The sequence below is a fragment of the Chamaea fasciata genome, unplaced genomic scaffold (assembly GCF_029207755.1).
Source record: "Chamaea fasciata isolate MVZ Bird 193981 ecotype frontalis unplaced genomic scaffold, bChaFas1.0.hap1 SCAF_28, whole genome shotgun sequence".
In the NCBI taxonomy this organism is placed as follows: Eukaryota; Metazoa; Chordata; class Aves; order Passeriformes; family Sylviidae; genus Chamaea; species Chamaea fasciata.
The window spans coordinates 5,071,791-5,094,780 of NW_027094113.1; the positions used below are offsets into that span (position 1 = coordinate 5,071,791).

The 22,990-nt window shown below is 54.1% G+C and overlaps 1 protein-coding gene across 6 annotated transcripts in view; it reads left to right on the plus strand.

The window, feature by feature from the left end:
• The first annotated feature begins 1,846 nt into the window (after window positions 1-1,846).
• The window catches only part of KDM4B (lysine demethylase 4B), a 71,439-nt gene continuing 50,295 nt past the window's right edge, over window positions 1,847-22,990 (plus strand). For 2 of the 6 annotated variants that reach the window (XM_066205925.1, XM_066205927.1), the window contains exons 1-4: window positions 9,750-11,558; window positions 13,152-13,327; window positions 14,343-14,457; window positions 15,696-15,889. In XM_066205925.1, coding sequence (XP_066062022.1) covers window positions 11,418-11,558; window positions 13,152-13,327; window positions 14,343-14,457; window positions 15,696-15,889 — 626 coding nt within the window. In that variant the 5' untranslated portion in view covers window positions 9,750-11,417. Of the gene's footprint in view, window positions 1,932-9,747; window positions 11,559-13,151; window positions 13,328-14,342; window positions 14,458-15,695; window positions 15,890-22,990 lie in introns of those variants that run through there. The other 4 variants (XM_066205922.1, XM_066205926.1, XM_066205924.1 and 1 more) reach the window with 4 other exon arrangements.

Here is a 22,990-nt window from a genome sequence, read left to right on the forward strand (position 1 = left end):
GTGTTGTGATGGGAAGAATTGGGGGTGAGCGAGTAAAAGTGAGGAAGTGTTTTTGCATTTAAATTGCAATAACTGCAATGACTTCCTTCGTTTATTGGGTTTGTTGTTATTTGGACCATGAAAAACAAACGTTGTTTCCTCTGTAGGTGCCAATGTACTGTTCCATTAGTGGCTTTTTTACAGCAACAGCCAGAATTCCTCTGCAAACCGGACACTTTCTGGTGAGATCAGCCGAAATTATCTGTCCCAAATTCTAAAGCCCTACTCGGAAGACGCCTGTGCTGCACAGTGAGCGGCTCTGGCTGTGGGTACAAAGGAATTTCATGCTGGGATCATTTGCTGGGTGATGCTTCAGCTCCCGCTCGCACCCGGGTCCACTCCTGGCGCAAATACCCGCGAGGGGAACGGTAACCGAGTTTCCTTTTGGTAAAGACTCGGGGAGTGACAGGAGCAAGAATCTAACCAAGGATCGGCGTCTATTGTGGCAATTCCCAGGGCGGGCACAGAGCCCGAGCCCTGCTCGCTGCGAGTGGGAGCGAATTGGCAAAGGCCGCGATGGTCCCGCGGCTCCGCCGGGGCTGGGGACGGGGACACGGTGACCCGACCCGTGCCCCGACCCCAGCGCGTCCCCCGGCCACCGCCGGCCTCGCCCCCTGCCCCGGGCGCTGCGGGGATGGGGACCGACGGCTCCCGGGGCGGACCGGTCACTGCGCTCCCCCGGTGCCCGCTGTCCCCCCACTATCCCCCGATCCCAAACCCCGGCTGTCCCCCCACTATCCCCCGATCACAAACCCCGGCTGTCCCCCCACTATCCCCCGATCCCAAATACCACCCCAAATCCCGGCTGTCCCCCCACTATCCCCCGATCCCAAATACCACCCCAAATCCCGGCTGTCCCCCCACTATCCCCCGATCCCAAACCCCGGCTGTCCCCCCACTATCCCCCGATCCCAAATGCCACCCCAAACCCCGGCTGTCCCCCCACTATCCCCCGATCCCAAACCCCGGCTGTCCCCCACTATCCCCCGATCCCAAATCCCGGCTGTCCCCCAGTATCCCCCGATCCCAAATCCCGGCTGTCCCCCCACTATCCCCCGATCCCAAACCCCGGCTGTCCCCCCACTATCCCCCGATCCCAAATGCCACCCCAAACCCCGGCTGTCCCCCCACTATCCCCCGATCCCAAATGCCACCCCAAACCCCGGCTGTCCCCCCACTATCCCCCGATCCCAAATGCCACCCCAAACCCCGGCTGTCCCCCCACTATCCCCCGATCCCAAATGCCACCCCAAACCCCGGCTGTCCCCCCACTATCCCCCGATCCCAAATGCCACCCCAAACCCCGGCTGTCCCCCCACTATCCCCCGGCTGTCCCCTCAGTCCCCGCTGTCCCCCCGGCCCCGCCATGCCCCGCCCGGCCGCGCGGGGGCGCGCGCGCTCGCCGCTCCCCCATTGGCGCAGCGCGGCCGCAGCGCCCCCGCCCCGCTCTGTGCGGCTCCTCACGTCCTCACCGCCCCGCCCCGCGCCCGACGGGCATCGCGCGCCGCCAATCAGCGCCCGCCCGGTGCCCGCCGAGCCCAATGGGCGCTGGGGGCGGGCGGCCGGCGGGCCACGGCCGCGTGCGATTGGCGGAAAGCGCCAGAGCGACGGGAGCGCTCCCCGCCGCCCCGCCCGTCGGTGGGCGGGCCGTCGCCGCTCTCCACCGGCCAATTAGCGCCCCCGCTCTCCTTGTTATTCGGCGAGTGGGCTCGCCATTGGTCGGAGCCGTCGTCCGTCCCCGGCGGCGCGGCCAATGAGCGCGAGGGCGGCGCCGCGCGCGGCCAATGGGCGCGGCGGGGAGGCGGGAGCAGGTGGTGGCCGCGGGGCGCTGCGCTCGCCTGGGCGCCCCCCCTTCGCTGCGCCCCCCGCGCCGCCGAGGGCCCCGCGCGCAGGTACGGCCGGACCGCGCCCCGCACCGGCCCCGCACCGGCCCCGGCCCCGGCCCGAGCGGCCCCGCCGCCCCCGGCACCCCGCGCCGCGCCCCCCGCGCCGCGCCGGGCCCGCCGCCGCTCCCGGCCCCGGCCCCGGCCCCGCCGCTCCCTTCCGGCCCCGCGGCCTCCGCGCCGCCTCCCCTCGGCCGGGCCGGGCCCGCGGCCCCGGGCCCGCCGCGCTTTGTGTGGGTGGGCGCCCCGAGCCCCCCGCGCCGCTCGGCGTGCGCGGAGCCGGGGCCGGCCCCTGGGTCCCGGGGCTGCGGGCCGGGATCCACCGGCCCCGCGGGGGTTTGGGCCACGAACGCGGGGAGATGGCGATGCGGGTTCGGCTCGGGGCCGCGGCTGGGGGCGAGCAGCAGCTGCCGCTGGCTCCGTGACTGGGTGCGGGCGCTCCGTGCTGGGAAATCCGGGGGCAGGAGCGTGACACCGGCGTGGGGTTTGACTGCTTTATCTCTGTTTTCCTCCTCCGGGGGCTGTCAAAGTCTGGGGCCAAACCGAAGCTCTTTGCTTCTGTTTTCTTTCTGTTTCGGTGTCAGTTGTACTGTGCGTGGTGTTATTGGCGAGCGGGACCCCGGAGCTGCGGGGTTTGTGTGTCCGGGCTTCGGTGCCTTCCCCGGGCTCCAGCTGCTCTTGTTGGCAGGAGCAGAGGAGGTGGGTGGGATGTGGGATGTGGTGGAAGGGGAACTCTTCAGGAAAGCCTTCCAGGGGGCTGAGCTCTGCCCCGGGAGCGGCCGGAGCTGTGTCAGGGGTCGGGATGGAGCTCAGGGAAAGGCTCTCTGAATTCCCCCGGGGAATGGTCCCGGCCCCGCCGCTCCGGGAGCTCCCAGGGATGCTCAGCTGGGATTTTGGGGCTCTGTGCAGGGACAGGGCTTGGGCTGGATGATCCCTGTGGGTTCCTCCCAGTTCGGGACGTTCTGTGGTTCTTGGCTTTCCTGGAGCTGTTTAGGAGCCGGGGGTGTTGCAGAAAGGCTGCTTTGGACCCCTTTGTATTGAAGATTGGAAGTCCCCAATGAGGTTTAGTTTCATCTGTGCTCCCTCTGTGTTTTGATGGAGCTGCTGCCCTGGCCTGGGACGTTGGGTTTTTGCTCTGTAACTCGTTTGTTTTGTGCTGGGCCAGTGTAAATCTGTGTTATATCAAGCTTGACCCTCCCCAAACTAAGTTTACTTTAGCCAAAAAGAGTTCATTTGGGGAGCTCTGTCCATCTGAAACCCCATGGCATTTCACCCACAGCACTGGTTCTTTCCTGGGAACTTTTGCTTTTTTCTCATCTGTTTCCTTTTCCTGTTTCACTGAAATTCGCAGCCAGGGAAACCTTAAGCCTGGAATGGCAAATTTACAGTTACTTTTCAGCAATTACATCAAGCAGCTGTTGGAGCACGCAGTAATTGCTCTGTGACAGCAAGCTCCCAATTCCTGGGTTTCCCTGTAACAAGAGAAGGAAGTTGGGGCGGGTTGACCAACTCCTGCAGTGCCTGAAGGAATCCTGAAGGAATCCTGAAGGAGTCTGAAGGAATCCACGGCTGTTCCTGTCTCATGAGAGGCAGGAGTTCCTCCCATGCAAAGGAGATGTAGGTGGATACAAAGTGATTCCTTGTTCCAGAGCTTATGTTCATGGATGAAACATTCACTGGAGCATCTTTTGGCAGGAAAATTTTGTCTAATGCTCCATTTCTCCTTTTTATGCTGATTGGAAAGAGATAATTCCCCCGGGTGGTCCAGTGGGACCAGAATATATGTGGTCCTGTATATAAACATTGTATATAAAATATGTAATATGTTTACAAAAGGACATTATGTATCTATATAAAGAGTCAGTTTTGTCAGTAAGTCAGAACTTACTTGGTAAAGAGTGCACAGGTGTGACATTCCAAGTTTGGCTTTAGGATGAGCCTGGGCTGTTGTAAATAAAACCTCACACACTTGAGAGGTTTCACCAGCTTTTGGTGGGGAGTCAACAGCAAAATTCACTTTCAGGGAGAGTCCCACCCCTTTCCTGCAGATCGTCCTGGCTCTCGGTCCCTGGGAAGTGCTCACCTGTTACCTGAGCGTCCTGAGCTCTGGGGACAGTCCTCAGCTCCTGTCACACACCTGAGAAAGGTTGAGCAGATCAGGTGAGAGTTCCACAGCTCTGCAGGTGTGTTAGATCACCCAGAATCCAGACAGCTCCTAAACCTCGGAGCTATTTCCATATGGAAGGTCACAAGAAATTTGGTGTGCCTTGGGAAAACCAGTTTGGCCAGCCCTGCTGGAAAGGCGCGGGAGCTCTGCGGGGATTTTACATTTATGGAAGGTTCTGTTTTATTTCCTCCTGGGGTGTCCAGCTGCACTAGAGCAAACAGTGCCGGCACCAGGAGGCTCTGATTCGCCTTGCAAGTTTAAATCTCGTGTTTGAGAGCAGGGAATCCACCTGAGAGCAGCAATAATCACCGTGAGCTGCAGGCTGAGCCACCCGGGCAGCGGGGAGGGAAAGCTGCTGGCAGTCAGGAGAAACTTGGTGTTCCTTAATGAATTCTGGGCGGTCGGGAGGACTCGGCCCGGTGATTTCCCCTTCCTGCCTCCTGCGGTGCTCGGGGTGTGCTGTGGGGAAGGGTTTGCAGTGCCTGTGCCGCTCCGCGTCCCTTCACTGGAGCATCTGTTAATAGCGAAGATGGATGACAGCTAAATATGTCACCACGAGTGAGGGATTTGCTTAATGGCTTTGGATGGCACCGGGATCCTCCGGGGCTGCACAAGGCGCTGCTGGAAATAATTATTTGTCATCAGCTGAAGAATTCGAGAGGGTTTGTCCGTTTGTGGTAGCAGCTGAAATCCTGGAGCACTGCGAAGCGTTCGTTGGCAGAAATGCTGTCACTTCACACAGGTTGGGGGTATTAATGTCTGAGCGCTGTGGGATGAGAAAGGGCTTTTTCCGTTGTCAGTGTCCTCCACTAAACTGGTCACTGCTTAATAAGATTTTCTCTTTTTAACCTTTGTTCTGGTCCGGGTGTGTTCTGTCTTGTCACAGCTTAGGGATGGAGTCGTTTGCTACCGTGGCTTAATTAAGGTTCTTATTTTCATTTATATTTTCCTGGGTAAATCAGTCTCCTTTGTAAATGAGGCAGTTCCTCCGTCTTGTTCTTACTGGATTACACAGAACACATTTGGATTCTGCCCTTGCCTGGTCTGTGAGTGCCTCACTCATGGCAGAAGTGACCTGCAGCTTCATTATTTTTATATTTCCTTGCTGCTTCATAAGGCTCATGCACAAGCCACAGTTCCCAGACCCTTAGAGAATACAGGATTGTCCTTTTGTCCCTAAATCTGTTGGAAATTCTGCTTTTGAACATGGCCCAGGAGGCGAATGTTGGAAGTTGCTGGGGGGTTAAGGTGATTTCTGAGGTTTTCTGATGTTCCTTCACGATTTTGGGTACACCCCCAGGGCAGTGGAGAGGCCTTTGGTGAGGTTTTGGTGCAGATAAGAAGTTTCTATGAAGTTTCCCACATTTGATCGCAGTTCTGCTGGCAGAACGAGCAGCACAGCTTTGGGAGGGTGTGTCAGGTTTGGGGCTGTGGCTTCCAGAGAGGCCTGGGGAAAACGGAGCTGGGAGAGACTCAGGTCGTCTCCTTTCACCTTGAAGCTTTGCGTTTGATTTGGGTTTGGATTGGCCCTGCTGGAGCTGCAGGTTTGGCCGACAGGTGTGAGGTGGGTGTGAGCAGCTCGGGGCTCCCCAGGGTACCTGGGCAGGTGAGCCCTGGGCTGCAGGGCAGGGGGGGCTCTGGGGGAGCTCTGGGGCTGCAGGGCCGGGTTCTGGGGCTGTTCTGGGGGCTCTGGGGTGTTCTGGGGGGGTTCTGGGGTGTTTTGGGGGGCTCTGGGGCTGCAGGGCCGGGTTCTGGGGCTGTTCTGGGGGCTCTGAGGTGTTTTGGGGGTGTCTGGGGCTGCCTGCAGTGCCAGGCTCTGGGGTTCTGAGGTTTTTTGGGGAGTTTTTGGGGGTCTCTGGGGCTGCCTGCTGTGCTGGGCTCAGGGATTCTGGGTGTTTTGGGTGTTCTGGGGTCTCTGGCCCGCCTGCTGTGCTGGGCTTGGGTGTTCTGGGGTTTTTGGGGGGGATTTGGGAGGTTTTGGGGGGTTTTGGGGGTTTTGGGGTCTCTGGCCTGCCTGCTGTGCCGGGCTTGGGTGTTCTGGGGTTTTTGGGGGGTTTTGGGGTCTCTGGCCTGCCTGCTGTGCCGGGCTTGGGTGTTCTGGGGGTTTTGGGGGGTTTTTGGGGGGATTTTGGGGGGTTTGGGGGTTTTTTTGGTCTCTGGCCCGCTGCCGAGCCGGGCTTGGGTTTTTTGGGGGTTTTGGGGGGATTTTGGTGGTTTTGGGGAGGATTTTGGGGGGTTTTGGGGTCTCTGGCCTGCCTGCTGTGCCGGGCTCGGGTGTTCTGGGGTTTTTGGGGGGATTTTGGAGGGTTTTGGGGTTTTTTTGGTCTCTGGCCCGCCCGCCGGGCCGGGCTCGCTGCTCCCTGTGCCTGCCCGCATCCCGGGCTGTGGCAGCAGCGGGAAGTGGGTCAGTGTGTCACGCCCAGGCCGGGCTCTGAACCAGCCCAGGGCCTCCCCTGCTGTGGGCAGGGTGGTCAGAGACGCCTCGCACGGCCCCCTTGGCTGAGATTGTTTCGGTAGAAAACTCCAAAGGAGCTCAGAGAAGTTACTGCGAGCTCCGGGCTTTTCCTCCGGCCGGGCTGTGGGAGGAAAGCTGGGAGTCAGTCCCTGTGGAGGTGCGGACGTGATGCAGCAATCGAGGTTGCTGCTTGCTTTGCAGGGTTTCTGAGGTCCTTTCCCAAAAGAACAAAAGCCCGTGGCATTCTTTATTTGGACGTTTGCAGTGCTGCCGCCTTGGGTTGAGGTGCCATGTGTTAAAACGTGGAATTCCTGTTTTGATTAAACGGCTCAGGCCACATGAAATGCCTTTTTTAATGCTTATTCCTTAAGTTGCTTTTGAAATGCTCCTGGAGCTTGCAGTAAATGCAGTGAGGATAATACGGTGCAGCAGAGAGAACCAGAGGATTCGTGCCATGCAGCAAACGGAGGCCCCAGCAGTGCCTTGTGACCCCATTCGGGTGGGTTTGGGGTGACTTGATCTTGCCTGTGCAGTCAAACTTCTGACTTTCTGAGCTTCTGATCGGGGTTTAGTCAGAAATAACCCTTCCACGTTAACTGCCTTGCTTCAGGCGATAATAAACTGTTTTAAAGTCATCCAGATTTATTGCTCTTAAATGTAACCACTTTTTTTTTTAAATTCCTTTTAAATGCTGTTTGTGACGAAATAATTTTGTTGTTAGAGAAATATGTGAGTAACTGTGCACTTCTACAGCAAAGAGGGTGTTCTGGGGGAAAATTTTATTTTCCCTTAATGAGCCACATATGCTGCTTGATTTGAAGTACAGGAGGATCTGGAATTGCGGAGGGGCCTCGTGGAGTGTAAAATTTAATGGAAAACAACTCTCAGTTTGTCAGATCCCAAGCACTGTAGATCTTCATCCCCGTGCTGGATGGGAATGTTGTCTCTGCTCCTCTTTCCCAGATGCTTTCTCTGTTATGTTTTACTTTAGCCTTTATGGAGGGTATACAAAACTCAAAGCAATTTGAATGTTAAAAATGTATTGAATTGAATATATAAATATTTTGGGGGGAAAGGTGTCAGTTTAAATCCTGGCTGTAATTGTACAGTTGTTTAAAACTGGGCTGAGCAGCAGCAAACTTCAAACTCAAAAATTTACCCTTTGTTTGTCTGAATGCTGGAATCTGATTCTTGGGAATAGAGGGAAGGAAGGAAAGCTGTCTCAGATCTCCTTACACCCCATAACCATTATAGTTTGAATAGATATATAAATATAAATAGCTTTTAGTGGTCTGTTTCATACACAGAAGTGTTTTTGTGGTGTGTCTGTGCCCTCAGAGCTGACGTGTCACCGCTCCAGCCCGGGGGGATGTTGGCGTGCTCACAGGCAGCAGCACTGGGCGGCTGTCCCCTGGCTGTCCCCTGTCCCATGTCCATGTCCTGTCCCCTGCCCTGTCCCCAGGCTGTCCAGGCTGTCCCTGCCCTGTCCCCAGGCTGTCCCAGGCTGTCCCCAGGCTGTCCCTGCCCTGTCCCAGGCTGTCCCCTGCCCTGTCCCCTGCCCTGTCCCCTGCCCTGTCCCCTGCCCTGTCCCTGCCCTGTCCCCAGGCTGTCCCCAGGCTGTCCCCAGGCTGTCCCCTGCCCTGTCCCCTGCCCTGTCCCCTGCCCTGTCCCCTGCCTGTCCCTGCCCTGTCCCTGCCCTGTCCCCAGGCTGTCCCCAGGCTGTCCCTGCCCTGTCCCCAGGCTGTCCCCAGGCTGTCCCCAGGCTGTCCCCAGGCTGTCCCCAGGCTGTCCCCAGGCTGTCCCTGCCCTGTCCCAGGCTGTCCCCTGGCTCTCCCTGCCCTGTCCCAGGCTGTCCCTGCCCTGTCCCAGGGGACAGGCTGGGCCCCAGTGCTGCTGCCTGGAGTTGGTTCCCACTCGCAGCACGGTTGCAGTCAGTCACCTGCTGTGGGTGGAGGAGAAGGAGCTGGCAGGGTCGGCTCTGCCGAGATCAGTGCTGGGGCAGCAGCCGGGAGCTGCCTGCAAGTCCCAGACCTTTTCCTGGAGGAAGGATTCCCAGTGCTGCCGGTCCCGGAGCAGGCTGGAGTCACTCATCTCAGCTGGGTGTCTTGGACCTTTTCTCTGCTGTACAAAGGTTTCAGGCAACAGGTGCAGGATTTTGGTCACAAAAGTGTCTTGGTTCACATGGGTTTTGGAAGGGAAAAAGTCTCATGTGAAAGTCATTGAAATTAAAACTCAGTCCTTTGTGTGCACCCAGAGCGTCCCTCTGGAGACAAGTTTCAGAGCTTCCTCACCACGGTTGAAAATTAGAGGGTTTTCATAATATTTCAGGTTGTTACTCTCTTACAAAGAAAGGGAATGTATCCAGCTGAGAAAAATACCTTCGCTCTTCTTTTGAGGAGCTAATGGGGGCTCTGAGTGCAGAATCCTCCTCGGCGCGGCGAGCAGGGTTTGTTCCCATCTGGCCCTCACCTGCAGCTCTGCCGGGGCTGAAAGGGGCTCTCAGTGTTCCCGCAGCAGTCACCTTCTGCTCTGGAACCTCCCCGTGCTGCTGGGAGCTCGTTAGGGCACTGTTTAATTGAGGTCGCCTCCTGAAAATCCCCGAGGAAGCTGCGGCCCCGTCCTGTTGAGATGTGCTTTAGGTGGGACTGCACATGGAAAGACCGTGTGCTTTGCCGTCTGTGGACTAAAGAATTCCAGAGCGCCAGGTGATGCTGCTTGTATTGAGTAGACCTTTTAATTAATTAATTAGGCTTTGCAGGAAGTCGTTTTATCCTTTAATTAATTGATTAAGCTTTGCATGAAGCAGTTTTTGATCTCCCTTCTTTACTGGAGCGTGTATTTTCTCTCTTTGCTCTGAGTTTATCGACTGAAAATTGGAATTTTGTGAGAGAATCTTGAGGGAAGGACGGGATAAAGCCTGGCTTTGAGTGTTTGTTTTTCCCCCGGTTGTGGGTGAAGCTGCAGATCCTGGGAAGCCTGTGTGGAGCAGATGGTGCTGGCAGGGCTCCTCCCGAGGACGGAACTGGGGCTCCTCTCCCGAGCCAGCTCCTCCCGGGATCCCTGGCATTCCCAGGCCCTGCTCAGGAACAGCTCCGGTGTTCCCGGGGAGGTTGTGGCAGGGTTGGGGTGTTCCAGTCCCTGTCCCTGTCCCCCCCAGCTCAGCCCCTTTTCCTGAGCTCAGGGCTTGGCTTTGGTGATCTGAGCCAGCCTCTGATCCCCAGCTCCAGCCCGGGACTTTCCTCCTTGTATTCCTGCAGAACTTTCGTGCAGGAAAGCGTTTCCTGGGGCGTGGATCCATCTGCTGCTTCTCCCCGAGTGCTGACCCTGAAACGGCAATTTCTGTTCCCAAAAGGCAATTTTTTGTTCCTTCTTTGGCAGGGTTGGGGATCTCCTTGGGCAGGGCCACCCTGGAGATGGAAGGGTTGGTTAAATGGCCCTTTTGTTTCCAAACTGCAGCAATTTCTGTTGGAAACTGGAAGAATGCTGGGGTGAAGGGGGTGAAATGGTATTTTTCTCCCTCAGCTGGTTTTGCTCTGGGATTTCCTGCAATACTGGGATTCATAATTTGATTTTATTCTGGACTGGGTTCTGCATCTCTGGCTCCTGGCTTGGGAAGGGCTTTTCTGACTGTGAGAAGCTGTGACTTTTTTGCATAAAATTCCTTTAAAGACTCCTTGGGGAAGGACATAAGACTTGCGGATCCTTGCTTTGAAACAAATCCGCATAAAAGTTCCTGTGTAAAATTCTAAGGTTTCCCGGTTCCTAAAATTTCCCTCCAAACTGTTCCCGTGCCTTTGGGATGAGAAGTTTTGCCCGGTTAAAATGCGGCCGTGGGGCCCTGGGTGTGGAATCGTTCCCCTGCAGTGTGGTGCTGGTTTTATCTCCAGGGGCTGGCTGTCCCTGCGGAGCCTTCTGTGCCGCGCAGACCTGCGAGGACTCCCGGCTTTATTTTGTGTTTTCCCAACGCCGCGAGTACTCCAGGAGCATCTGCGATCCCTCTTGGCCGCTTTGAGATCCGTTTGAAGGCGCAGCCGCTTTCCTTGGCTGCCGGCGTGTCCCCGGAGCCGTTTCCTGCCGCTTTGGGGCTCCCGCAGCCCAGCGCTGCCATCTCCTGGGCTGCAGCTCCCTCCTGGCCGGGGCTGCGCCTGAAACGCCGCCAAAACCTTTGCAGATTTCCAGCATAACCTTAAAAAAAAAAAAAAAAAAAAAAAAAAAGTCCATTTTAAAAGTTGTGATTTCAGCCGGAATCGTTTGAGAGTTTGTTTTGGAATTGTGGATCTGTATTTCTCGTTAGACTTGCCTGACGCTTCGTTCTGTTTATGTGCGTTGCAAATACAAAGTGTAATGAAGCTACGTAAAAATAAAACACCTTAATTTTATAGTTTTTAATGTAGTCCGGCACACGAAAAAAAACCCAGATTGGGGAACGGTGTTGGGTTTGAGCCTGAACAGAAAATGGGGGAGCGTTTTGGTGGAAAGCTTGCAGGATGGCACAGTGTTCTGCACGCTGGCAGTGCTGAAGGTGGTCGGGGGGGTTGTTGCTGTGGCACCACCCCGATGAGACACCGCTCTCTGTGGTGAGCCGGGCGCAGGTGTTACGCCCGTGGTCTGTATTTAGCCCCTGGCTGAGCTCTGGGGCGATCCTGGGGTCAGGAGTTCCTGACCAAGTGGATTTTTGGTTGGAAGCTCCTCACAGCCACCTTAGAGGGGCGTTCTTACAAATCCCCCCGTGCGGGAGGAGAGGGAGAAAACGAAAAACCTCTCCAGGCTTTCTGCGGAGCTCATTAGAGCTGGGAGTTGAAAACCAAAGGTTTTAACCGGAATCTTCTTGTGCCCCTTCCCTCCCTGTGTCGCCGTGTGCAGGACTGGAGCGATGGGGTCGGAAAACCCGAGCCCGCAGAACCCCGGCTGTAAGATCATGACCTTCCGGCCCTCGCTGGACGAGTTCCGCGACTTCGGGCGGTTCGTCGCCTTCATGGAGTCCCAGGGAGCGCACCGGGCGGGGCTGGCCAAGGTCAGGGCTGGGCGGGGCAAGGGGCGGGGCTGGGCGGGGCAAGGGGAGCGGCTGGGCGGGGCAAGGCGAGCGACTGGGCGGGGCAAGGCGAGCGGCTGGGCGGGGCAAGGGGAGCGGCTGGGCGGGGCAAGGGGAGCGACTGGGCGGGGCAAGGGGAGGAGATGGGACAAGGTGAGGAGATGGGCTGGATGGGGCTGGGTGAGGAGATGGGATAAGGTAAGGAGATGGACTGGGGTGGCCAAGGTGAGGAGATGGGGCTGGCCAAGGTCAGGGGCTGCTGGGCCTGGAGCTGCCCTCTGGGGTGTGCAGATCCTGGAGCCCTCTGTGTGTGTTCATGGAGTTGTGCTTTGTGGAACTGTACCTGGCACCTCTGGTTTGGTTACGGAGAGAGGAAAGGAGAGGAGCTCCAGGGCTTTTGGAGAGCCATGGAATGTCCTGAGTTGGGAGAGACCCACAGGATCATCCAGTGCGGCTCCTGGCCCTGCACAGACACCCCAACAACCCACCCTGGGCATCCCTGAGGGCTCCTGGAGCTCTGACATCCTCAGGGCAGGGACCGTTCCCTGGGGAGCCTGGGCTGTGCCCCAGCAGCCTCTGGTCAGGAGAACTTTTCATGTGAAGCTTCTGAACTCCAGTACCTGACACAGAACTGCTTGGAAAACTCCAGGACTAAGTGATAGAAAGGGTGTTCCTGTGGCCATGTCACCACAGGCTGAAGAGATCATTTGTTCTGACAAGGACTTGTTAGGAGTGGTATTTAGCTGGCCTTAATAAAGCACAGTGGAGAAATAAAGCTGTTAGGCATGAAATAATTCTTATTTCTTCTAAAACATAGGTCAATTACTGGGTTTATTGCTGCTCTAAAGAGAGCTGGCTATTGATGAAGAGCTCCCCGTGGAATGTTTCCTTGTCCACTCAGGTGTACAAGCAATTACCTTCCAGGCCTCTGCTAGGGAGATTATTTTAATAAAGCTTGTTGGTAACTTCCAGGTGTTGGAAAGAAATGATTTTATTTGGAGAATTAATCTGAGCACTGCAGGTCAGTTTTGTGTCTCTCAGAGAGTTCCAGGTCAGTTTTGTGTCTGTCTGAGGGTTCCAGGTCAGTTTTGTGTCTGTCTGAGGGTTCCAGGTCAGTTTTTTCTCTCTCTGAGGCTTCCAGGTCAGTTTTGTGTCTCTTGCAGCTGCAGTTCAGAGCCCTGTAAGGGAAGCCGAGCCCAGCCTGTGGGCCTGACAGATTTCAGCCTGCTAGCAGCTGCTAACTTTTTCCCAAGGAAAAATTTCTCAAAAAGTTTCTTCTCAAAACAATCTTGGTGAACAACTGTCCTTTCTCCAAAGAATCTTTCTCCAGGTGGTGTTTTGCAGTTTCTCTAGTTAACCAAGAAGCCTAGAGAGGTGTCATTCCTATTCACCAATCACGTTAAGTCCGTATCGGAACACCTTATAAAAAGCAGTAAGAATTAAAAAGAATTAAAAAGTAAAGCCTTCTTTGCCCTCTGAAACTTTTGGAGCCTTTCTTTGGTGTCCTGCAGCGGCACAGCCAAGGCCACAGCCCCAGGGTGTGTCTGAACTCCCGTGTTTTGCTCTCCCTGGCAGGTGATCCCCCCCAAGGAGTGGAAGCCGCGGCGCACGTACGATGACATCGATGACATGGTGATCCCGGCGCCCATCCAGCAGGTGGTCACGGGCCAGTCGGGGCTCTTCACCCAGTACAACATCCAGAAGAAGCCCATGACCGTGGGCGAGTACCGGCGCCTGGCCAACAGCGAGAAGTGCGTGGCTGCGGGGCTCTGCTCCCCCTGGGCACGGCCACATCCTGGGGGGCTTTTCTCCCCACAAACCAGCTGGCAAAAACAGTGCGGCCAGGTTAAATGTGGAGCATTTGGGGGGAATTTAAATGTTAAGCGTGGAGTATTTTAGGGGAAGCTGCTTTTTCTTGAGTCTCAAACGTAACTTGGTGGGTTTTGGTGCGTCTCAGATCTTTGTCTGGGAGTTGGTGTAGAAAGGTTGTTGAAGGTCAGTATTTGGCTGAGAATCTTCTGAAAAGAATGGCTTGGGACCGAAAAAAGGATCTCTTGGCTGTTCTGGAAAAGGTGTTCCATGGCTGGGGTGGAAATCCAAATACCTTGGAGTGCTTGGGCTGGTAGTGGTGACACGAGTGTCCTCCGGAGTGCCTGGGGACTCTGCAGGGCACTCTGGTCAGCTGGGGTGTGACAACTGCAGTTCCATCCCTTTTCCAGAGTCTGGAGTTTTCTGGAGTTCTGAAGGACCCTGGGTTTTATCAGTACTGAGTTTATGCAGTCCTGGCTTTAAGCTGAAGGAGGGTAGATTTAGATGGGATCTTGGGAAGGAATTCCTGGCTGTGGGGGTGGGCAGGCCCTGGAATGGGATTCCCAGAGCAGCTGTGGCTGTCCCTGGATCCCTGGAAATGTCCCAGGCCAGGCTGGACGCTGGGGCTTGGAGCAGCCTGGGACAGTGGGAGGTGTCCCTGCCCACGGCAGGGGTGGCCCGGGGTGGGCTCTGGGGTCCCTTCCAGCCTAAACCATTCCAGGACAATCAGCTTTGGAGCTTTTGTGGCTCCTGAGAGCTCCAGCTGCCCTCAGCTCCCTGTGGGATAACACCACCTCCCGTGTCTGTGGGATGTGGTACTGCACAGGCAGCCTGCCCGTGAGGGTTTGTGCAGAGGTGCGAGAGGCAGCAAATCCTGTGAATTTCGGGTGAAATGCTCCCTGAGCCCCTGCAGGGCTGCTCTTGGCAGGACCCCTCACACCCTGTGTTCCCTGGCAGGTACTGCACCCCTCGGCACCAGGACTTTGAGGACCTGGAGCGCAAGTACTGGAAGAACCTGACCTTTGTGTCCCCCATTTATGGGGCTGACATCAGTGGCTCCCTGTATGATGCAGTAAGTGCAGTGCTTCTCCTTTATTCACTTCAGACACTGACTTCCTTATTGCACTTTTCTCATTAAGGAGCAGAAATTCAGAGTTTCATTGACGTAGCCACCCTAAAAAGACCGCAATACCTTTGTTTTCTTTCCTCTCGTTACTAATGTGGGACTAATCTTCCCCTGAGATTCAGGATAATAGTCAGTGGAAGCTGTGAAAAGCTGACTTTTAGTAGAAAAATGAGCGAAAGTGTTATTTAGACAAATCCTTATGCAGACTGTGACAAAAAATTGTCTATACTGTGGGTTTTGTTTCTTTTCTAAGGGAATAAAATGGAGTTTTCTGCTGAAGCTCCTTAAAAAGCCAGGAGAAAAAGCAGCATTTCAAGGAAAATGGTGCTTCATCAAAAGTATTTTTTTGATTCTTAACGTAAATAAATTATTTGCATTTGGATTTTAAATTATTTGCATTTGGATTTTTTCTTTGTAGGCAGCTCCATTAGGATACAATGCACCTGCACACTGAATTATTTTACAATTCAAATTGTTTAAGCTTTTCCATGGTGAAATTTCATCCTCTCCTCTGAGTAACTCTGCAAATGATAAAGGTTTCTCTCTTCTTACCCTTTTTAGGCAGATAATTTAAATCTCTTCCTCTGTAGTTTTCTTTTGAGTGGAAAGTGGCCTTTTTTTGGAGTGTTGTCTGATAGTGTGTGAATGTACAAGTGTCCTTTTATTATCAGTATGGTTTCATGTGGGATTAATTGGAATAAGCAGAGATACCGGAGGTGCTCCGAGCCGTGGACATCACAGGGTGCAGAGGATTTGGTGCTTGGGTGGGAGTGTCCCATCCTTTCCCTGCCGTGACCAGGGTGGGACACACCAGGCACAGACACAGCTGTTCTGCAGATGCTTTCCCTGTTTTTACCTGTTTTGGCCACTTTGGGGTGTTTCTGATCAGGGAAGAACATCTGAGAGGAGTGTGTTTTACCCTGAGTTTATGCTGTGTTCATTAGCAGAACAGTTAATTAATGCTGGGGTACTGCACAGTGCAAGAGCTTCTTCAGAGTGCTGGAGCTGCCTCCTGCCTGTGGTCAGAGAGGAGCAGAGGAAAGAAGGTTTCTTTAACCTTGCAGGAAGCAGAGAGTGTTAAATGAGGGCTGCTAATAACTTCACCCCATTCTGTGCCCTGGGAGGGAGCTGTGGGCTGTGGCTGCTCCTGAAATCCCAGCACAAACGTTTCTGTTGGCTTCCAGGACGTGGATGAGTGGAACATTGGCAATCTGAACACCCTCCTGGACATGGTGGAGCACGAGTGTGGCATCATCATCGAGGGGGTGAACACTCCCTACCTCTACTTTGGGATGTGGAAGACAACTTTTGCTTGGCATACAGAGGACATGGATCTCTACAGCATCAACTACTTGCATTTTGGGGAGCCCAAATCCTGGTGAGTGAGGGCTCTTGGACACCACTAAAATATCCTTTCCCCAGCTCTCCCAAATCCCATCAGGTTTACCCAATCTCTCAATTCCCATTTTTTCTCTCCTCTTCCCTCCTACTCTACATTTAAAAGCAATTTCACTTTCTTTCATGCTGGCTTGCTCAGAGGCCTAATTCCTGACTTGCAGCAGGATTAGGGAGACTTGTTGACATCACGATTAAAGCCAGATTTCGACACTTGGGGATTTTTGCAACCTCATGCGCAGGAGAGCAAATGGGATGGGAATGTGTGGATGCTTCAGAGGCACTGTAATACTGAAACACTGTTGTTCTTGCACTGTGCTCTAGCAGGAAACATCTGTTACTTTCAGATTTCCATTATTTAAATACATAAATATGTTCACAGCTCCAGGGACAAGCTCAGTGAAAAGGTTTTGACTTTTCCGTGGTCATTTTTTGGCCTGATGGCAAAGCGTTTTTCAACACTGTTGATGCACAGACTGGTTGGAAATGACTTTCCACAAAAGCAGTAGGTAGTTGAGGATGAAATAAAGAATGTAGGAAGTCTGGAATAAGTTACCAAGAGCCAATATCCTTCTTTTTAAAGCAATTTAAAAGTATAAGTGCAGAGACTCAGCAACCCAGGGGAGCTTTGCTGAAGATCTTGATGTGACTAATAAATATTGACATTTGCGTGCAGATGAGAGCAGAAATGTCACCGAGCTGTGCTGTCACCGTGCCCTGGCAGTGGCAGATGACATCCTCCCACCTCTCGGGGCTGTGGCTCCCTGGGGACTCCCGGAGGCTCGGGGTGGTGGTGCCTGTGGCACATAAAAGCCCCCGAGGGCCAGGAGGATGGAAATGAATGGCTCCAGTGCTCTTTTCCAGCCTGGGAAGGGGTGGAGGGAGGGGCTGACTCGGTGGAACGTGGATGGGAGTTTTTAAAACCTTCCAACACGTTGTGAAATCTGTTTCCCAGCACTGCTGATCCTCGGGCTCGCTGTCCGAGGCAGATGGACAGGGATTTTGCAGAATCTCTTGTGAGACCTCTGTTAAATGAGGTTGAGCTCCAGAAATGCATTTCTGGGATGTGACTGGTGCCAGGGAAAGGTTCTTCCCCCAGAGGGTGCTGGGGCACTGCCCGGGGCATGGTCACAGCCCCAAGGCTGCCGGAGTTCCAGGGGCATTTGGACACTGCTCTGGGACAGGCTGGGATTGTTGGGGGGTCTGTGCAGGGCCAGGGGTGGGACTGACGGTCCTGTGGGCCTCCAGCTCAGAATATTCCATGATTCAGTTTGGATCCTGTCAGTTTTCCCTCCAGAATCCCTTAATTGCAGCCCATTTTCCTGGTCCCGTCTCCAGCAGATGGTGCCACAGTCCACGGGAAGCTCCTCGTCTCCTTTGCCCATGGAATTCAGGGACACCAGCACGGTCCCAGCAGGAGCTCAGGGACACCAACACAGGCCCAGCAGGACTGGGCTGCCCAGGAGGGCTGAGGTCTGGTCTGGGTTTGTTCATCCTTTCTCCAGCCTGTGTTTTTGAGAGTCACTTGTTCTCTAAAGCTGCCCCAGCTGGGGGAAAATGAGCATTTTGAGGACAGGCCCTGTTTGGGGCAGAAGCTTTTCCCTTCCAATGGGGTTTTCATGGGTGGGTGACACGTGTGACACAGGATGGGATGCGCTGTGACAGGATGCCACTGCTGGTTTGGCACGGCCTCCCTGCTCTTCCCTTGAGCATCAGGCAGGAGTTTGCCACTTGCCAAGTCTCTCCTTCCTTGTCCTGCACTGACAGCTCCTCTTAAGGACTTCTCGAGGCCTTCTCTGAACAGGCAGTGGCTGCAGAGAGTAAGTCTGGATCCCCTCGGAGCAGATCTGGGAGTTTCCAGGCACCTGAGCTATTGTGAGGGTGAGTGTGGGCGCCGCAGGGCTCAGCTGGGGGAGCTCTTGGTCTGCACTGCTGCAGTTCCAGCGCCGCAGCCTGCCTGCGCTCAGGCAGGGCTGAAATGCTCCTTCTGTTTTGCTGGCACCACCTCTGTGGAAATTTCCCGGCTTCCTTCATCCTTTTTATAGACTCCGTGCCTCTGACAGTGATCATCTTGGAAGCACCTCAGGGAATAGCAGGAGTGTGGAGAGTTACAAAGTCTACCAGTTTGGGGTTGAGCTCTAAAATAAGAGGCAGAGTTATTGTTTGGCTGTCAGAGATATTTATTCAGTGGAACCAAGGACTCTGTATATTGGTAGTATCTGCTTCAAAATTGCCTGTTAAAAGCCATAACTCTTTCTTTGTGTCTCCCATAAATTTTCTTGGGGTGCTTCTCTCCAGGCTGTGGGAAGGGTGAGGAGCCACCAGCCCTGCTGCCTTCTGAAGGGAAGGGGAGAGAGGAGCTGCTTCCCTCACAAACCTCCTTGGAGTGGGTTTTAGGAAAAATCTGTGTTTATTTCACAGAATCCCAGAGTGGTTTGGGTTGGAAGGGACCTCTGGAGACTCCCCAGTCCAAGCCCTGCCAAGGTGGGGTCACCTGGAGCAGGTGGCACAGGAATGTGTCCAGGTGGGTTTGGGATGTCTCCAGAGAGGGAGACTCCATGGGCAGCTGTCCCAGAGCTCTGCCACCCCCCAGGAAAAGGAATTCTTCCTCGGGTTGGGGTGGGACAGCATCCTCTGACACCCCCTGGGGATGTTTGTGTGGATTGATGAGGTATCTGTATGGATTTGTGTGGATTGATGTCTGTATGGATTGATGAGGTATCTGTATGGATTGATGAGGTATCTGTATGGATTTGTATGGATTGATGAGGTATCTGTATGGATTGATGAGGTCTCTGTGTGGATTGGTGGGATCCTCTCCCAGCCTTCCCTTCCCCAGACTGTCCAGCCCAGCTCCTGCAGTCCCTCCTCACAGGAGAGTTGCTCTGGGACACCTGAAATTCCCTCTCAGGGAGCTCTGGGTGGAACGTTTGGACCACCAGGAACCACCTCTGGGTGGCCCAAGGAATTGTTCTCCTGGGCCAGGGGGGATCATGACTGAGTCTTTCATGTTTCTCATTTCTGTCTTTGCAGTGTTGGGTTTCCCCCCTACCAGACAGCTGTTTTGGGGCCTGTTGGGATTGCAGGTAAAGTCAGTGGCTTCTGCTGAAGGCTGGTGTTACAGGCCCGTGCTGGAGGAGTGTCTGTGCCTGCAGAGAGCTGCTGCCAGCCCTCCTGTGCTGGCTCCTGCACAGCAGGGCAGGCTGCAGCTCCCGGGGTCTGCCTCACTTGGGTCCCTGGGATGCAGCTCCAGAGCTCCTTCAGCACCAAGAGAGGCAGTTGGGCTGTGGAAGGTCACCCAGTGATGAGGGAGAACAAGGGGGAAATGGAAAACAGCCGTCTTCCCGTTTGCAGCCTCGTTAAATGATTTATCTGTGCCTGTGGATCGCAGTGCATTTGTTTATTGAGTTCTGTGGCAGGGAGAGCAGGGCTGTTTGTGCTCAGCTGCTGCTGCAGCCCCATCCCAGCCTGCCCTGGGCTGCCTCACCCCGTTCCAGGGGGATTTTCCCTCTGGATGTTCCCAGGCACGGCTCCTGGCCCTGCTCTCACTGCTGCTGTTCCAGCTGGAGAATCAGCCTGACAGCTTGAGCAGGAGGCACGGGAGGTGTGGGCACACCCCGAGCTGGGAGCAGTTGTGTAACCTCATGTGAAGCCCCTCAGGCAGGGAGCTGCCAGATCCAGCCTTTCACTTGCCTTTTTTTTTCCCTCAAATGACAGGAGAATGTCCCTCTCGCGTTAGGAATTTAATTGCCACCTTTTCATAGTCTCAAACTCTAGAAAAAAGCGAAATGTATTTAATTCTGCAGGCCCATATTAAACCTCTCGTGGTAGGAGTTTTTGCTGTATCAATTATACATATTATGTATAATTACCTCGTACACTCCTGTGTGAGATCTAAAATTGAGCATATTGTCAAACGGTGCAAGCAGAAACTGATTTTGTAATGACAGGAGCAACAAAGCTGAGTGCCAGGCCTCATTCTTCATGGTTATTATGGCATTTTATTGAGGAATGGATGTGGCTCAGCCTTTGAAATTCCAGAAGAATATTTTTAGATGCTAAGGTGCTCCACCAGCGCTTCTTTGTCTCTGTAAAGATGTGCAGTCCCTACCTGGAGTCTTCCTGGGGTGGGGGAGTGCTGCAGGAAACTTTGAAACTCAGATTCGTGAATTTGCCAGATGCTCTTTAGGAGTGCACCATCTTCTTTTGTCAGCGGTGTACCACCTGATTGGGTAAGAAAAGTTTTTGCTCTTGAATACTTTGACTGCTCTTGCTGTACAGCAAGAATATTTAATTTACCTTCTGTGAGTGCTGCTGGGATGTTTCACTCTTCCTTCTCTCCGAAACCGCAGGTGTTAAAGCAGACTGACACTGAGGAAAGGTAATTGATTTTTATAAAATGTCCCTTTTCCCTTATCATGATGGATGTTTAATCCCCTTTAATTAAAACAGGGAGCCAGCTTTAGCTTTTAAGTTATATCATCTCCTCTCCAAAACACTCCCTCGCTGGAAGTGGATCATGCCTAATCTGTTTGACTTTGATATCACAAAGTACACTTTATGCCAGAACAGCAGTTTATGTGGAATTAAGGACAAATTACCAAAGGAACTTTAAAATAACGTGATTAGTTGGAAGCACTGGTCACAGATACAATTACATTCTGGGAACACTTCTGGAATTCTGTCTTGTGGAAGTCTGAGGACTGCAAACCTGAGAGTCCATGGAGTTTCCCCAAACCTTTGTTGGTTAAAATATTTTAGAATTTCTGCTTTCTTCCCTCCAGCTGCCCAGGGAGGCTCCCTGGGTGGGGTGACTCCAGTGAAAGAGCAAGCAAGGAGGGCAGATCCTCCTTGTCCTGGGTCCCTGGAAGTGTCCAAGGCCAGCCTGGGACAGTGGAAGTGTCCCTGCCCGTGGCAGAGGTGGCACTGGGTGGGGTTTCAGGTCCTTTCCAGCCCAGCCCAGTCAGGGACTCCGTGGCTTTCTTGTAACATCCACGGTTCAGTGCATTTGTAGCGTGTGGTGGTGCTGCTGGCAGCAGGGAAAGCTCACCTTTCCTGGCAGGGCTGAGGGGAGAGTCAGTCCCAGCCATGGGTGTGTGCCCTGGGAGGGATTCTCACAGGAGCCCCCTCTGTCCTTGCCTGAGAGCCCCTCCTGAGGCACCAGCACATCTGAAGGGCTGGAGGATCTCCCTGCTTTTATTTCTCACTCTCGTCTGCAAGAGCTGCAGCTTTCTTTGCTGAACTCTTGTCCTGTCCTCCCCTCAGCATAGGAAATGTTAATCCCTGGAAAACTGCCTTGGAGGAGGAAAATGACCTAATGCAGTCATGGAGCTTAACTCTCCCAGCTCTGCTCATTTTCTGTGCAGGGTGCTCCCCTCACTGCCTGTCCCCTGTGATGTTCTGCTCTGTCCCCTGCTTTAACACTCTCCCAGATGTTCATGGGCTCGGTGTAATCCCAGGGCAGCAGCTGCTTTAGTGTTTGGTACAGAATGTGTGTCTGCTACAGAATGTGGGCAGGGCATTGTCCCCTCAGCATTTATTCCCTGCTCCCGGGGCACTGCCCGGTGCTGCAGTCACTGCAGGGATCAGATGGCACTGCACTGCTGGGCTTTGGGCTCTTGCACCCTGACATTCCTTGGGCTGCAGTAGCTGGAATCACAGCTGGCATTTACCCTTGAGGGAGCTGATGCTCCACACTGAGAATTTCTTTGTTTTTCTGAGTTTCGCTTCTCCTGTTTCTTGGTGTTAGGGAATTCGGGAGAAGATTCTGCAGCCTCTCCTCCCTCGGTCCCCGAGGTCTGCGTCATCTTCCATGGGGAGTGTGCGAGGTGTCCTTGCTCCTGAAAGCGTTCCAGGCCTGGCAGCAGAGCTTTGGAGGCTTTTTGGGTGGAGTGGGGAGAAAGGAGAAGCAGGGAAGGCCATTTGGCCGTGCTGGCAGCTCCTCACAGCTCCCAGATTTCCTTCCTGCCTCTGCTGTCCCATGTAATCTGTTTTACAGCTCTGCAGCTTTGGATGGAGAAAGCGCAGAATTTATGGTGATGGTTGATTTATAGATTAACTGCAACACCATTTGCTCTCAGGCAGCTTTGGCAGAGCAAGACCCTTTTCTGTTGATAAAAGGGAGAGAGAAAGGAACAGGGATATTCATTAAAAGGGATAAAAGGAAAGTGAGATAAAGTATGGCCAGGCAGAGCAGCTTTTCACTCTCCTGACTCTTCTAAAATGAAGGTGAAATCTGCTTTGGAGTGGGCTTTCTGCGCTGGGGATCCGTGTGCGCGTGGGTTCGCTGGAGCTGCGTGGCAGGAGGGATGTGTTGGGATGCAGAGTTGTGCCCCCTGTAATTCCCTGACAGCTGAGAGCACAGAGTCATTAGCAGTCATTAGTTAATCAACACAGAGCAGGGCCCAGCCCTTCCTGCAGTGCTGCTGTGGCAGAGGGGTGAGGGTCCCTGGGAAGGGGACAGTGCTCGCTGCTGCTTTGCGTTCAGGACCCCCGGGGTCACCACCCTGTCCAGGACCTGGGCGAGCTCTGCCCTGGGTTATCTTCCCCGTCAGGGGGTGCAGTTGGAATAGTGGAGATTCCTCTTTTGAATAGACTCGGGTTTTTGTGGCCTTTCATTAGGCTGTTGCAGGCAGGTTGTTGAAGGGTCGTTTTCCTGCTGCAGAGGAGGCGCAGGGTTTGGGGAGTCAGGACTCAAGCATTGCCTCTCTTCATTCACCCTCATCTGAGAGGAAATGGCAGGAAGGTCAAGCCAGACTCTGGGACTGATGGAATCAGCTGTGGGCCTTGTCAGAGGAGGGACAGATGGATTGATCTCAGCCTCAGCACCCCTTTCACTCAGCTCTGTGCTGTGTTTGTGCTTCCTCTCCAGAGCCCTCTTCGGTTTTTGTTCTCACCCAAACCCACTGCAAAAGGCACGGGATTATTTTGTGCTTTGCTGCCGTTTCAGTTTTCGGTCTGTGCATTTTATGTCCGTCTTCACTGAGCCTGTTCCTTTGGCTGAAATTAGAAATCTTAGAGAGGCTGAGGTTCATGTGTTGTGCCTGACCCGGCAGAGAGCAGACCCTTCCCTTCCCACCTGTGG